Genomic DNA, 14,578 nt, shown 5'->3' with positions numbered 1-14,578 from the left:
TTTGTATTTTTCTGAAGCTGGAAACGGGGAGAGACAGTCAGACAGACTCCCGCATGCGCCCGACCGGGATCCACCCGGCACGCCCACCAGGGGCGATGCTCTGCCCACCAGGGGGCGATGCTCTGCCCCTTCGGGGCGTCGCTCTGCCGCGACCAGAGCCACTCTAGCGCCTGGGGCAGAGGCCAAGGAGCCATCCCCAGCGCCCGGGCCATCTTTGCTCCAATGGAGCCTCACTGCAGGAGGGGAAGAGAGAGATAGAGAGGAAGGAGAGGGGGAGGGGTGGAGAAGCAGATGGGCGCTTCTCCTGTGTGCCCTGGCCGGGAATCGAACCCGGGACTTCTGCACGCCAGGCCTATGCTCTACCACTGAGCCAACCGGCCAGGGCCCATCTGCATTAAATTTATTTCAATGTCTTTTAAGTTGATCTTTTGCAAAGCACACTGGTATCTCTGGTGGAGCTGGAGAAGACAATGAATTCTTTCTGATTGAACTTGGATATTTCAAGATAAATGGTCACTTTCAAATCAGATCTTTCATTTTTAGCAGTGTTTGAGGGGAAGTATTTAGTCATAGTTTAGGTCATTTTTTTTTTTAAGATTTTTTTAATTTTTAATTTTTTTAATTTTTTTTTACAGGGACAGAGAGAGAGTCAGATAGAGGGATAGATAGGGACAGACAGACAGGAACGGAGAGAGATGAGAAGCATCAATCATCAGTTTTTCGTTGCGACACCTCAGTTGTTCATTGATTGCTTTCTCATATGTGCCATAACCGCGGGCCTTCAGCAGACTGAATACCCCCCCCCCCCCCTGCTCGAGCCAGTGACCTTGGGTCCATGATAGTGAGCTTTTTGCTCAAGCCAGATGAGCCCGCACTCAAGCTGGCAACCCTGGGGTCTCGAACCTGGGTCCTTCTGCATCCCAGTCCGACGCTCTATCCACTGCACCACCGCCTGGTCAGGCAGTTTAGGTCATTCTTAATGTGATTGCTAAATCATAAGAAATGTCTCAAAATCGTTTAAAATCTTGACCCATCTCACACTTCGTTTTTTATGCTCTATCATCTTTTCACTTCTTTTCCTTCCTTAGCATGCATAGTAGCTTCATTCTTATCACGTAGTTGTAGCTCCTTCTGAGTTGCTGATTGTGTTGTTTTTGAAGAAGGAAGCTTTCTTTAGAATTTCTTTTAGAAAGAATGTACCGTATTAGTGTGGCTTCCTATTCCAGCTACTTGCCTCCAGGTAGACCAGCGTTTGTCCTGTGTTTTTTGTTTTGTTTTGTTTTTCATCTCATTAAACTTTGTTTTAATTGTCTTGTGTTTTTAAAGACACCTAAGGTTAAACAGATATGTACTGATGTGTTTCTTCAGAGTTATAGTCATTTTTTCCTAATGCTTAGTAGAGGTAGAAGACAACAGGCCCACATTTATTTCTGTCTTGTCTTTGTGAAGTAACTTGTGAAACAAAGAAATACTTTTTTGTTGTCTTTCTTGTTTGTTATTTTTTAAATAAACTGTGTATTTCAGGAAATGCTTTATGTACAGTGAAGTGTGATGAAAAAGTGAAAGTGTTTTCCGTCCGAGGAACATCTTTTGAAGCTGCAGCAACAAGTGGAGGCAGTGCCAGTTCAGAAAAGGGTGAGTGTTCATTTGCAGTTTGGATTTCTGTTTCTTGCTTTTCAGTTCATAGATTTAAGAGATGATCTCTAGTTAAGTCTCTAATGCAGAGAACTTGAGCGTTCAATCTAAATGATATTTCTAATTATATACAAAAGTAAATATAATGTCATTTTCATATCATTTTTGGTATGAGGAAAGCTGCTTTGGTAGATCAGCGGGTAGGAGAGAGAGGGTCCATTAAGATTAATGTTAATGTTAAGATTGTTTTACTGTCCTCTCTGTTTCCTATTATGGTACTTGGGAGATTCAGTATAATGGAAGAATGTAAAAGTAAATGTATAGAGAGTGTTATAGTTGAACACATAAAGGATCTTATTTGAACTGCATGGACAGGTTTATTCCACTTTTACAGGTAGATTCTGAATTTAAATTACTTCTCAAAAGTCATTCAGCTAATGAAGTGAAGGCTGGAATTTAGTCCCTTTAAGTCTTCCAAAAAATCAGAGAATGAAAGTAGAAGCACAAAAAATTTACAGTAACAACTTTCATGGAATTATGGTAATTTGTGTGTTTCTCTTAAAAATTATTGTTTTAGAACTTGAATTGTCATTGTTTTGTCATAATATCAATGTATATAGCATCCAGTACTTCCCCGGTGGGGATATCAGAATGGCTTGACCAGAAATTAACCAAAAGTGATCGGCCAGAGCTAACTGGTGCCAAAGTGGTGGTATCTGGTGGTAAGTGAGATTTATAATGTATTACTTTTAAAAGATTATGTCAACTTAAAATACTTTGATTTTATTAATGTTTTATTTTAGAGGAGCACAGAGTTGGTTTTTGTTTTGTTTTTCTTTCCCCCAAATGTAAGAAATAGGTGAGTGCAAGTATTATTCCCATTTTATACCAGTTAAGAAAATGAAATCATGAGTTTAATACACAATTTGGGCTCTCTCTTGCCAATATGTGTCCCTGGCACCAGGGGGAGCATGGTACAAATCTCATCAACATAACTTTCCAACTTGGTACCGTTGTTTTGACTGACTTCCATGTTTTTATGAAGAGTATGATTGACTTTTGAATCATAGAAAGAATTGGTGGGAATCTCAAGGCCACAATGTATGATGATCCCACCCTTCACACTATTTTGAAAAGCTTGCATTTTGTATAGGTCGGTCTCGATGAATAACTCTTTTAAAGTTTCTTCATATTTAATATTAATACTGCACAAGACTTGCTTCTTTTTGTATATCAGTCTCCATTTTTAGAAAAAAAAATTTTATAGTCTGCTATGATTTTAAAATCTTCCCAAGGTAAACATCAAACAAAATAATTAAGCTTCCAAATAGCCTTGTATTGGCAAGGTGCATTGAGCGGAAATGACTTAATATTTTGAAAAGATATATCTGACTCGTTTAATCACTTATTCATTAAGTGTTTATTGGGTATCTGTTTTTTGCCAGGCCCATTGAAAAGTGTTGAAGAAACAGGGAAAAATAGGTTCTTGCTCTCAAGGAGTTTGGAAATATAGTGGAATAACTTTTGTTCAAATAATAAATAACTTTAGTCATTCAGTTATGGTTTGCTAAATAACTGTGGATATAGCAATGACCAAGATAAATATGGATCTGTAGTGTTCGTTCTAGTGAGGAAGACTGACTTTAAAGACCGATTATATAGTTAACTGCTGGTTAGCTAATTATAGCAGTATTAAATGCTTTACAGAAGTATAGGAACATCATTCGGGAAGTCAGAATTGGCATGCTTAATATGACAGTTGTGTAATGCGAAGATCACTCAGGTATAGTGCATAGTTGCAGAATATTTGTAGAATGGAGTTTATATTTGCCTAATCTTTTGTCATCTTTTTTTTTTTTTTTTAAATGAGGTCGAGGTTTGAAGAGTGGAGAGAACTTTAAGTTGTTATATGATTTGGCAGATCAGCTACATGCTGCAGGTAAGGTTTTTTCCTCTGGTTTTTAAGATTTCTCTCTGAAACAGTTTTTCTTTGTCTCCAATCAAATGGTATAGCATTCCATGAGGACAGGATGTCTTTATTCTTTAGTTACGTGACACTCTTACATTTGCCAAATCTTAGTTTTTCCCATTTTTAAGAAAATTTAAATGTTAGCTTTAATGCCTACTTCAGATTCAGGAATGCCCTTATATTTCTTTTTATTGGTGGCCTAATATAAATCCTATACAAATTTAAGTGAACATTTAGGTTACTTAAATTGTAGTTAACGATTTATAGGAAAGATAGAACTTGTTATTAAGACAGTATTGGCCCTGGCCGGTTGGCTCAGTGGTAGAGCGTCGGCTTGGTGTGCAGGAGTCCTGGGTTTGATTCCTGGCCAGGGCACACAGGAGAAGCACCCATCTGCTTCTCCATTCCTCCCCCTCTCCTTCCTCTCTGTCTCTCTCTTCCCCTCCCGCAGCCAAGGCTCCATTGGAGCAAAGTTGGCCTGGGTGCTGAGGATGGCTCTGTGGCCTCTGCCTCAGGTGCTAGAATGGCTCTGGTTGCAATGGAGCAATGCCCCAGATGGGCAGAGCATCGCCCCCTGGTGGGCATGCCGGGTGGATCCCAGTCGGGCGCATGCAGGAGTCTGTCTGACTGCCTCCCCGTTTCCAACTTAAGAAAAATACAGGCCCTGGCTGGTTGGCTCAGTGGTAGAGCGTCGGCCTGGCGTGTGGAAGTCCCGGGTTCGATTCCCGGCCAGGGCACACAGGAGAAGTGCCCATTTGCTTCTCCACCCCTCCCCCTCTCCTTCCTCTCTGTCTCTCTCTTCCCCTCCTGCAGCCGAGGCTCCATTGGAGCAAAAGATGGCCCGGGCGCTGGGGATGGCTCTGTGGCCTCTGCCCCAGGCGCTAGAGTGGCTCTGGTCGCAACAGAGCGACGCCCCGGATGGGCAGAGCATCGCCCCCTGGTGGGCGTGCCGGGTGGATCCCAGTCGGGTGCATGCAGGAGTCTGTCTGACTGCCTCCCCATTTCCAGCTTCAGAAAAATACAAAAAAAAAAAAAAAAAAAAGAAAAATACAAAAAAAAAAAAAAAAAAAAAGACAGTATTGATGAATTACTGAGCTGTAAAATAGAACGAAATCTTGCCATTTTGCAACAGCTTGTATGGACCTAGAAAGTATTAAATAAGTCATGGGGATAAAAGATACAGTATAGGTAATATAGTCAATAATATTGTAATATTTATGTATGGGGACAGATTGGTACCATACTTACTATGGTGATCACTTTGTAAGGTTTAAAAATATTGAATCACTATGTTGTATAACTGAAATAAATAATCATATGTCAACTGTAATTAAAAATAAATTTTTTAAAAAGTATTGCTGAGAATGGAATGATGTTTTTTAAAAATCAGAAAATGAAGAATATTTTAATTTTTAATTATACAAGTAGTAACATAAATATGTTCTTTTTATAAAAAAAAATCTCAATTCTAAAAAAATCTTCAACTCTCAAGAGTTTTGTGGATAGCTTTCTAGGCTTTTCTTATACTTTTATATTAATGTATGTACTCACAGAAACAGTAATAGTTTTATCTGAATAAAGGCTTGATATTGACTATAATTAGATGGTAGTATTTAAAAACATTTATTTCATTACTTTATTAATTGGACAAATATTTATCAAGTGTCTGCCATGTATGTGTCAGGCGCTGTTTGGAGCTAGAGACATAATAGTAAGCAAAAGTCTTAGTCCTGTGGATGCTGCATTTCTATTTGGTTGAAGCTAAACTTTATTAGTTTCCTGTGGCTATAATAACAAATTGCCATAAACTTGGTGGCTTAAAACAACAGAAAATTATTTGTTCAAAGTTCTGGAGACCAGAAGTATGTTAAAATCAAGGTGTTGACAGGGCCATACTCCCTCTGGAGGTGAATCTGTTCTTTTCCTCTTCGTTTCTAGTGGCTGCCCTGGCTTTCCTGGGCTTGTGGCCACATCTCTCCAACCTCTGCCTCTGTCCTCATATTGCCTCGTCCTCTATGTATCTGAATCAGATCTCCCACTGTGTCCCTCTTAAAAGGATGCATATGGTGACATTTATGGCCCACCTAGATAACCCAAGATAAGTGCCTTCTCCCAAGATCCTTAACTTTATATCCTATCTGCTGCCATGTTGGGAATATTCACAGGTTCTGGGAATTAGAAAGCAAATATATGTTTGGAGGGGTCATTTTCCTGCCGACCACAGTCAGTAAATGCATTAATTTAGTAAATAATATAATATGTTAGAGGGTAGTACATGCCATGGAAAATAATAGAACAGGAAAAGGAGGGGGAGGAGAATTGCAGTTTTAAATAAGCGAGTCAGAATAGACCTTAATGAGAAGGAGATAACTGAACAAGGTTTGAAGGAGATGAAGAAGTGTCTGTGTTTGCTTCTGCTGAAGGGACAAGTAATGTGCAAAGGGCCTGGCTAAGGCAGGAACGTATCTGGTCTGTGTTATGAATAGCAAGGAAGTCAGTGTGGCTGGAGTGAAAAGTCAGAAGGGGAAAGTAGTAAGAGACAAGAAGGTGTAATAGAGTGACCAGATCACACAGAGCTCGTATGCCTTTGTAAGGAGATTGTTTTTCTGTGAATGAAATGGGGAGTCATCGAGGTTTGAGCAGGAGAGTCACCTGATCCTGACACATTAAACAATCACTCTGGTTACAATTCGTAGAATAGACTGTAGGGGATAAAGTATAATAATAACAGGGAGGTTAGTTAGCTATTTCAGTCATTCAGGTGAAAGATGTTCATGGTTTGGACTAGGTTAGTACCTGTAGTTGTGGAAGAAATAGTCATTTTTCAGGATATATGTTTGAAGGTAGAATCATTGGGATCTCCTGACGGATTGGACATGGATTTTGAGAGTTTTAATCCAGCAGCTGGTAGGATGGAGTTGCCATTAGCTGAGACCGAGAAAACCCCAAGTGGTGCCATTTCCAGGGAGAAATCAGGAATTCAGTTTGGGACATATTAAGTTTTTTGAGATGTCTAATAATAGATGTCCAAGTAGAGATGTCAATTAAGCAGTTGATATAAGAATGGTTGGCACAGTGGATAGAGCGTTGGACTGGGATGCGGAGTACCCAGGTTCGAGACACCAAGGTCGCCAGCTTAAGCGCGGGCTCATCTGGTTTGAGCAAGGCTCACCAGCTTGAACCTAAGGTCGCTGGCTCGAGCAAGGGGTCACTCAGTCTGCTGTAGCCCCCCTGGTCAAGGCACATATGAGAAAGCAATCAATGAACATCTAAGATGCCTCAGCGAAGAATTGATGTTTTTCTTCTCCCTTCCTGTCTGTCTGACCCTATCTGTCCCTCTCTCTAACTCTATTTCTGTCTGTCTGTCTGTCTGTCTGTCTCTCTCTCTCACATACACACACACACACACACACACACACTCAAAAGGAAAAAAAAAAAGAATGGGGAATTCATTGGAGAACTTAGGGCTGGACAGATCAATTTGGGAATCAGTTTCATTTGAATGGTATTTGAACCCATGAGACTGGATGAAATCACCCCGTGTAGTGCATGTAGATAAAGAGATCCCAGGACTAAGCCCAAGACTGTAAGATTAAGAGGTAGGGGAGAATGAAGATGAAAAAGGGGTGGTAAGTAAGGCAGGAAAACGAGGACAGAGTTTGATGTTTGGGATCCAAGTGAAGTGTTTTAGGAAGGAAGAGAGTGATTAACTGTCAAACACTGCTAATAGGTCAAGGAAAATGAGGACTGAAAAGTGATTAATGGATTTAACCATTTAGAGGTCATTGGTGACTGACCAGTTTTAGTGAGTAGGGGGCAGAAACCTGACTGAAGTAGGTTTAAAATATTAATCCTAGGTAATGGTTACATGGTTATATTCACTTTTTGATAAGCTGTTGAAGAGTACGGTTGTGATTTGTGTGGTTTTCTGTATGTGTGGTTTTAATAAAAGTTTTTTAGATGTAGAATGAGAGACCTGCAATTGGTGACAGTAAATACAACTTTTTAGAGGCATTTTGATATAGGAGAGCAGAGAAATTGATGATTGCTAGAGAGAGGCAGAGTGGGACCAACAGAAGGATTTTTTTTAGAAATGGGACAGGTAATAGTATGCTTATATGCTGATGGAACACTCCAGTTGAAAGGGAAAGCCGGCCACAGGAGAGAGGGAGAGTGCTGGAGCAATGTCCGTGAGTGGACAAGAAGGCATATGGACACAGCTGCAGGGTGACGGTGAGTGTGTGAGCTAGAGCATGTGAAAAGTCTCTTATGATTGTTCCAGTTCTTTCAGTGCATATGAAGCAAGGTCATCAGCTGAAAGTGAGGATGTTAGAGAAGAAGAGAGATGAAATTTAGGAAAGAGTGAGAGAATTAAGGCCTGGTTATTTAAAGTAAAACCTGGTTAACATCGCTGAGTGTTGGGTGTTTTCTCCAGTCAAGCTGAATGACAGCAGGGCATGTATGGAGAAGGTGGAGAGATGCTTAATCAGGTTATAAGAATGCAGGTTTTTCATTTGTGAATGATGATGTAAGAGGAGGGCAAGGAACTTGAAGGCATATGTAAAGGGGTGATGCGAGTCACTGATCTGAGCATTTAAGATGGGTAAAGAAAGAGAACATGAGGGGAGGGAGAAACGGAGTAGAATTGTAGGTCCCAGTGGGGTCAGGGGATTGTTGGAGTTAAAGGAAGTCAGTTAGAAAGAGGAAGTCACAGAGAGACATGGGAAATGGGAATTATTGAGGGATATTGGTAATGGAAAGGTTGGGGATTTGGCCATGGGTGTGGCTGAGGTAGCGTGGAGAAAAGACAATGGAGGAAAGTTGTTCAAGGAACTAGGAAACCAGGGTGTTAAAATCTTGAAGAATTAAGACTAGTATTTGAGAAAGTGACAATGACCCAGAAGCTAAAAATCATTGAGAAATGAAGGGGGTTGACCTAATGGTTGTTGAAGTAAGGCCTTAATAAAATTTCTAATTGTACTATATCAGTGTCATTTTTTTAAATACAATTGTCAGTGAATATCCCAACTAGCTGAATACTCTGATTTTAAAAAATGACTATTTCCCCCCCTTAGTTGGTGCTTCTCGTGCTGCTGTGGATGCTGGCTTTGTTCCCAATGACATGCAAGTTGGACAGACAGGAAAAATAGTAGCACCAGTAAGTATTGAAATAAAATATGCTATGCAAAGTTATATGGGAATAAGAGCTGTGTACGTATATTTGTTGAACACTCATCTCAGTGATTGATGTCCTGTTTTGTGTACTTAAGCAGTTAGCCATTACCATGGGGAATGTGTTCTTTTCATCAAAAGTCTATGGATTTCTGGTTTGAGTAAAATGCTTAGCTATTCTTAAATCCACCATTGTTTTTCATATTTTTTAAAGCGGTGAAACATTTCTTACTCATACCGCAACACCAAATATAAAATTGGTAAGAGCAGCATTTTATTGCTAAGTGGACTTTATAAGTTAACATTGACATTTATTTAACATAAAATCTATTATTATAGAATCAGTCAGTAAAAACAAATCTATAGTAATGAATACAAAATCTCAAATTTGGGAGCTCTGAATGACATCTTCCTGAATATCAGTTTTATTTCTGTATTTTTTCTGGTTACATGAAATTCAGAAAATTCTGATCCATAGGGATGAGGGTTACTAGAAAGTTCTTCAGTTAAATCTATCCAAAACTTACAAAAGGAATGCTTTGGGTTGTTTTTTTTTTTGTTGTTTTTTTGTATTTTTCTGAAGCTGGAAACGGGGAGAGACAGTCAGACAGACTCCCCGACCGGGATCCACCCGGCACGCCCACCAGGGGGCAACGCTCTGTCCACCAGGGGGCAACACTCTGCCCCTCCAGGGCGTCGCTCTGCCGAGACCAGAGCCACTCTAGCGCCTGGGGCAGAGGCCAAGGAGCCATCCCCAGCGCCTGGGCCATCTTTGCTCCAATGGAGCCTCGCTGCGGGAGGGGAAGAGAGAGACAGAGAGGAAGGAGAGAGGGAGGGGTGGAGAAGCAAATGGGCGCTTCTCCTATGTGCCCTGGCCGGGAATTGAACCCGGGTCCCCCGCACACCAGGCTGACGCTCTACTGCTGAGCCAACCGGCCAGGGCCGAATGCTTTGTTATCTAATGATTGTTCACATTTCTTAGATGATACAAGTTTTCAGTGAGTAGGATTCTCAGACATTTTATATACATCTTTATCATGTGGAGAGGAAAATGAGTTTTTTATGTATTTCAGAACAAGATACAGGTTATCTCCCACTTTTCAAAACTTTGCATCAAGCCACTTTGCTTTTATGAAAGCCCAATATTAGTACTTTTTTTGACCAACTGAAAGAAATCTGAGGTCAGATTTCTGACTTTTACAAAAAGTGAAAAGCAAAATTCACATAGAATGTTTGTTCTGAAGTTACAGAGACAGTGGGGTCCCAAGCAGCAAGAGTGGCATTGCTGCCTGACCGGGTGGTGGCGCAGTGGATAGAACATAGGGCTGGGAGGTGGAGGACCCAGGTTTGAGACCCTGAGGTCGCCAGCTTGAGCGCGGACTCATCTGGCTTGAGCAAAAACAGCTCACCAGCTTGGACCCAAGGTCGCTGGCTTGAGCAAGGGGTTACTTGGTCTGCTGAAGGCCCACGGTCAAGGCACATATGAGAAAGCAAGCAATGAACAACTAAGGCAGGGGCCCCCAAACTGTGGCCCCCTGACACCATTTATCCGGCCCCCGCCGCACTTCCCGGAAGGGGCACCTCTTTCATTGGTGGACAGTGAGAGGAGTCATTGGCCAAAGCGTGGCATCGCTCACGTACAGTACTACTTCCAGTGACGCGGGATGCACGTGTCACGGCTCCGGAAGCATGTCATATCACTTATTACAGCTAGCACTGACAAATATGGAACTGGACATTGACCATCTCATTAGCCAAAAGCAGGCCCATAGTTCCCATTGAAATACTGGTCAGTTTGTTGATTTAAATTTACTTGTTTTTTATTTTAAATGTTGTATTTGTTCCCATTTTGGTTTTTTACTTTAAAATAAGATATGTGCAGTGTGATAGGGATTTGTTCTTAGTTTTTTATAGTCCGACCCTCCAACGGTCTGAGGGACAGTGAACTGGCCCCCTGTGTAAAAAGTTTGGGGACCCCTGGACTAAGGTGTCAAAACAAAAAACTGGTGATTGATGCTTCTCATCTCTCTCCATTCCTGTCTGTCTGTCCCTATCTATCTGTCCCTGTCTATCCCTCTCTCTGACTCTGTCCCTGTATTTAAAAAAAAAAAAAAAAGAGTGGCATTGCTTTTACTATACATCAGTGTTATTTTAGATTTCATGTGTTATTTGGTATGATTTGGTAGGCTGTTTTGGGGGTCTGGAAACTCAAAAAGTCCATATAATTAATGATAATTGCTTCATGTATGTATGGGTGTATTTGCATGCACACGCATTTTTCTTTAAGGCTTTAAAACTTTTTGAATCCATCTCAAGTGGACAGAAAACTTGAGAGTACTGAGCAAAAATCTTTATTTTGGGACCATTTAAAAGTAAGTTGCTGAGATCTTGCTACATCATCACTAAATATGTAGGATGTTCTCCTGCATAACCATAATGTGAACCTTAAAATCAGTGTATTAACGCTGATACATTAATACCATCTAATTATCAGATCCCATTCAGGTTTTGCCAGTTGTCCCAATAATGTTCTTTTTTTTTTTTTTTTTTTTTTTTGCATTTTTCTGAAGCTGGAAACAGGGAGAGACAGTCAGACAGACTCCCGCATGCGCCCGACCGGGATCCACCCGGCACGCGCACCAGGGGCGACGCTCTGTCCACCAGGGGGCGATGCTCTGCCCATCCTGTGTGTCGCCATGTTGCGACCCTCCTGGGCGTCGCCATGTTGTGACCAGAGCCACTCTAGCGCCTGGGGCAGAGGCCACAGAGCCATCCCCAGCGCCCGGGCCATCTTTGCTCCAATGGAGCCTTGGCTGCGGGAGGGGAAGAGAGAGACAGAGAGGAAGGCGCGGCGGAGGGGTGGAGAAGCAAATGGGCGCTTCTCCTATGTGCCCTGGCCGGGAATCGAACCCGGGTCCTCCGCACCAATAATGTTCTTTATAGCAAAAGGTTCTAGTGCAGAATCATTTGTGCATATAGTTGTCGTGTCCTTCCATTGTAAACAGTTGCTGTCTTACTTTGACTTTCATGACCTTGATATTTTTGAAGCTTGCAGGACAACTAATTTGTAGAATAGAACATCCCTCAATTTGGATTTGTCTATTGTTTCCTCACGATTCAATTTAGGATATATATTTGACAGAAATGTCACAAAAGTGTTATTTCATCCTGTCAGGTGGTACACAATTTCATTTTGTTTTTACTAATGGTTTTCACTTTGATCATTTGATTACCATAAGGTGATATGGGTCAGACTTCTCTACTGTAAAGTTACTTTTCCTTTTGTAATTAATAAATTATTTATATTACTTTCCCACCAACTGTGTATTTAGGGTCCATTTTCTCCTTCTCACCAATGTTGTAATTGTTCAGGTACATGTGTAGGTACCTATTGTGGTTTTAGTTTGCATTTTCCTGATGTCTAATGATGCTGAACACTTGTATTATTGGCCTCTTAAATGTTTTCCTCATAAAGTGTCTGTTCAAATAATTATAAACACAATTATTCAGTGTTTCAGGTACTTTGAAACACTGAATATTTCCAGTTCTCAAACTTTTAATTTATTCATTTTTATCTGTATGGACTTATGGTTCCTATTTTATTCAATGGTGAAAATCTGTTATTATTGATATAGAAATTGCCCCATATTTGGCCAGTGAGAACCCCTTTCAGTTGGTGTCTGTGTCTTTTTAACATATTCCCATCATTTTTTGAATCCTTTCTTGCTTTCTGACTAAATAAGATGTTCTAGGCTCATTTTGTACTTTTCCTTATCTAGCCCTGGAATTAACCTATTCTCCAGGGAATCCTGGTTCCTTTTAGTGAAGAATAGTATTTAGCAGGAACACTTTGTAAAGTATGTAATTGTCTGACTACTCTGCTGTGCACCTAAAATTAATACACAATATATTGAATGTAAAAAAAAAAGTATTTAGAAGTATTTAGAATGTCTTCGTTACATTCATTGCTGTTGTGATGTTGCTGTTCCCAAGACCTCTCAGTGAAAAAGCTAGGGAATGTATGTAGGTATGTATGTTTGTAGGCAGATACACACAAACACACAATTTGTATACACAGGCAGACACATTTATATCTGTATTTCTGTATCAGTCTCTATATATTAAAAACCGTAAGTTCACTGTGATACTGCCAATTCCATTCGAATACCACAGAGTCGATTCTAGTTCTCTCCCTTTCGCTTTGTAATACCCTTACCCCACTTGGGCTCTGACACCCTGCACTGAGCAGCACTCCTAGACAGATACCCTCTCCACTTGGCTTGAGCTCACACAGCACTCTCTCTATCATTTTTTCCCCCAAAGTAGTTACACAATTTTACATTCCCACCAACTGTGTATTTAGGGTCCATTTTCTCATTCTCACCAATGTTGTAACTGTTCAGGTACATGTGTAGGTACCTATTGTGGTTTTAGTTTGCATTTTCCTGATGTCTAATGATGCTGAACACTTATATTATTGGCCTCTTAAATGTTTTCCTCATGAAGTGTCTGTTCAAATGTTTGGCTTTTTTTTTAATTGAATTACTTGTCTTTTGTTATGGAGTTGTAGAAGTTTTTTATAAAAGTATATGTATTCCAGATATGAGTTTTATGTCAGATACGTTTTACAAAGATATATTTTCTCTAATATTTTGCTTGTCTATTAGTGCCTTAATGGGATCAACTTGAGAAACTTCCCTTCTCTTCCCAAGTTGCTGAGAGTTGTTGCCATGAATTGTTGGAGAATTGTGTCAGATATTTTCTGTCTGTATTGAAAATGACCATACGGATTTTCTCTTTTATTGTTATTGTGAATTATGTTGTTTGATTTTTGAATATTAAATCACCTTGAATTTCTTTGATAAATTCTTCTTGGTCATGATATGCTATCCTTTTAACATATTGCTGTTTTGATGGACTAATATTTTGTTAATAATTTTTGGGAGTCTGTCTTTAACAAGATAATCTGTCATTTTTCTTTTTAAAAAATTGTGTCTTAATTTTGGCATCAGCCTTATGCTGGCTTTATAAAATGAGTTGAAAGATGTGTTTTCATGCTCTGTTTTCTGAGTGAGTTTGTGTAAGATTGGTGTTTGTTAGTTTTTTTCTTAAATGTTTGATCGAGTTTACCTGTGAAGCCATGAGGGCCTGGAGTTTTCTTTGTTGAAGTATTTGACAATTAACTCAATTTCTTTAACTGGTAATTTGTGTCTAGTCTTTTTTATTCCCAGAGTTTATAAAAGATTTTTTACATCTTTTCAGTGACTCACCTTTTAAATGTAACAGCTTTATTGAAATTTAATTCATATATCATATAATTCACTCCATTAAGTAGTTAATTCAGTGGCTTTCAGCATGTTCACAGAGTTGTATAATCATCCCCTCAGTTTCAAAACATTTCATCACCCCCACACACTACATACCTGTTTTGTTCACAGTTCCTTCAGCCCTAGGCAACTACTAATCTACCTTTTTGTTTATATAGCTATGCCCATTCTGGACATTTCATATAAATGGAATCACATAATATGTGGTCTTTCATGAGTGGCTTTTTAAATTTAGCATAGTGTTTTTAAAGTTTCATGTCATTAGTATTCCTTTTTATTGCCAAATAGTATTTCATTTTATGATATACCACATATTTATCGATTCATCATCTGATAGACATTGAAGTATTTTTAGTTTTTGGCTGTTATGAGTAATGCAGATATGAATATTCAAACATAAGTTTTTATGTGGACATATGTTTTCATTTCTCTTGGATATATACATACATACATAGCAGTAGAATTGCTAGAGCAT

At 39.8% G+C, this 14,578-nt stretch overlaps 1 protein-coding gene across 1 annotated transcript in view; it reads left to right on the top strand.

Annotated features, from left to right (window-relative positions):
* Nucleotides 1-14,578, top strand: part of ETFA (electron transfer flavoprotein subunit alpha) — an 87,307-nt gene that overhangs the window by 22,843 nt on the left and 49,886 nt on the right. Inside the window, exons 6-9 of the mRNA XM_066354637.1 lie at nt 1,525-1,635; nt 2,256-2,357; nt 3,506-3,574; nt 8,680-8,762. Coding sequence (XP_066210734.1) covers nt 1,525-1,635; nt 2,256-2,357; nt 3,506-3,574; nt 8,680-8,762 — 365 coding nt within the window. The remainder of the gene's footprint in view (nt 1-1,524; nt 1,636-2,255; nt 2,358-3,505; nt 3,575-8,679; nt 8,763-14,578) is intronic.

This window comes from Saccopteryx leptura, chromosome 13, assembly GCF_036850995.1.
Source record: "Saccopteryx leptura isolate mSacLep1 chromosome 13, mSacLep1_pri_phased_curated, whole genome shotgun sequence".
Taxonomy (NCBI): Eukaryota; Metazoa; Chordata; class Mammalia; order Chiroptera; family Emballonuridae; genus Saccopteryx; species Saccopteryx leptura.
Note: the sequence above shows the minus strand (reverse complement) of the source record. Positions and strands in the feature narration are given on the sequence as shown.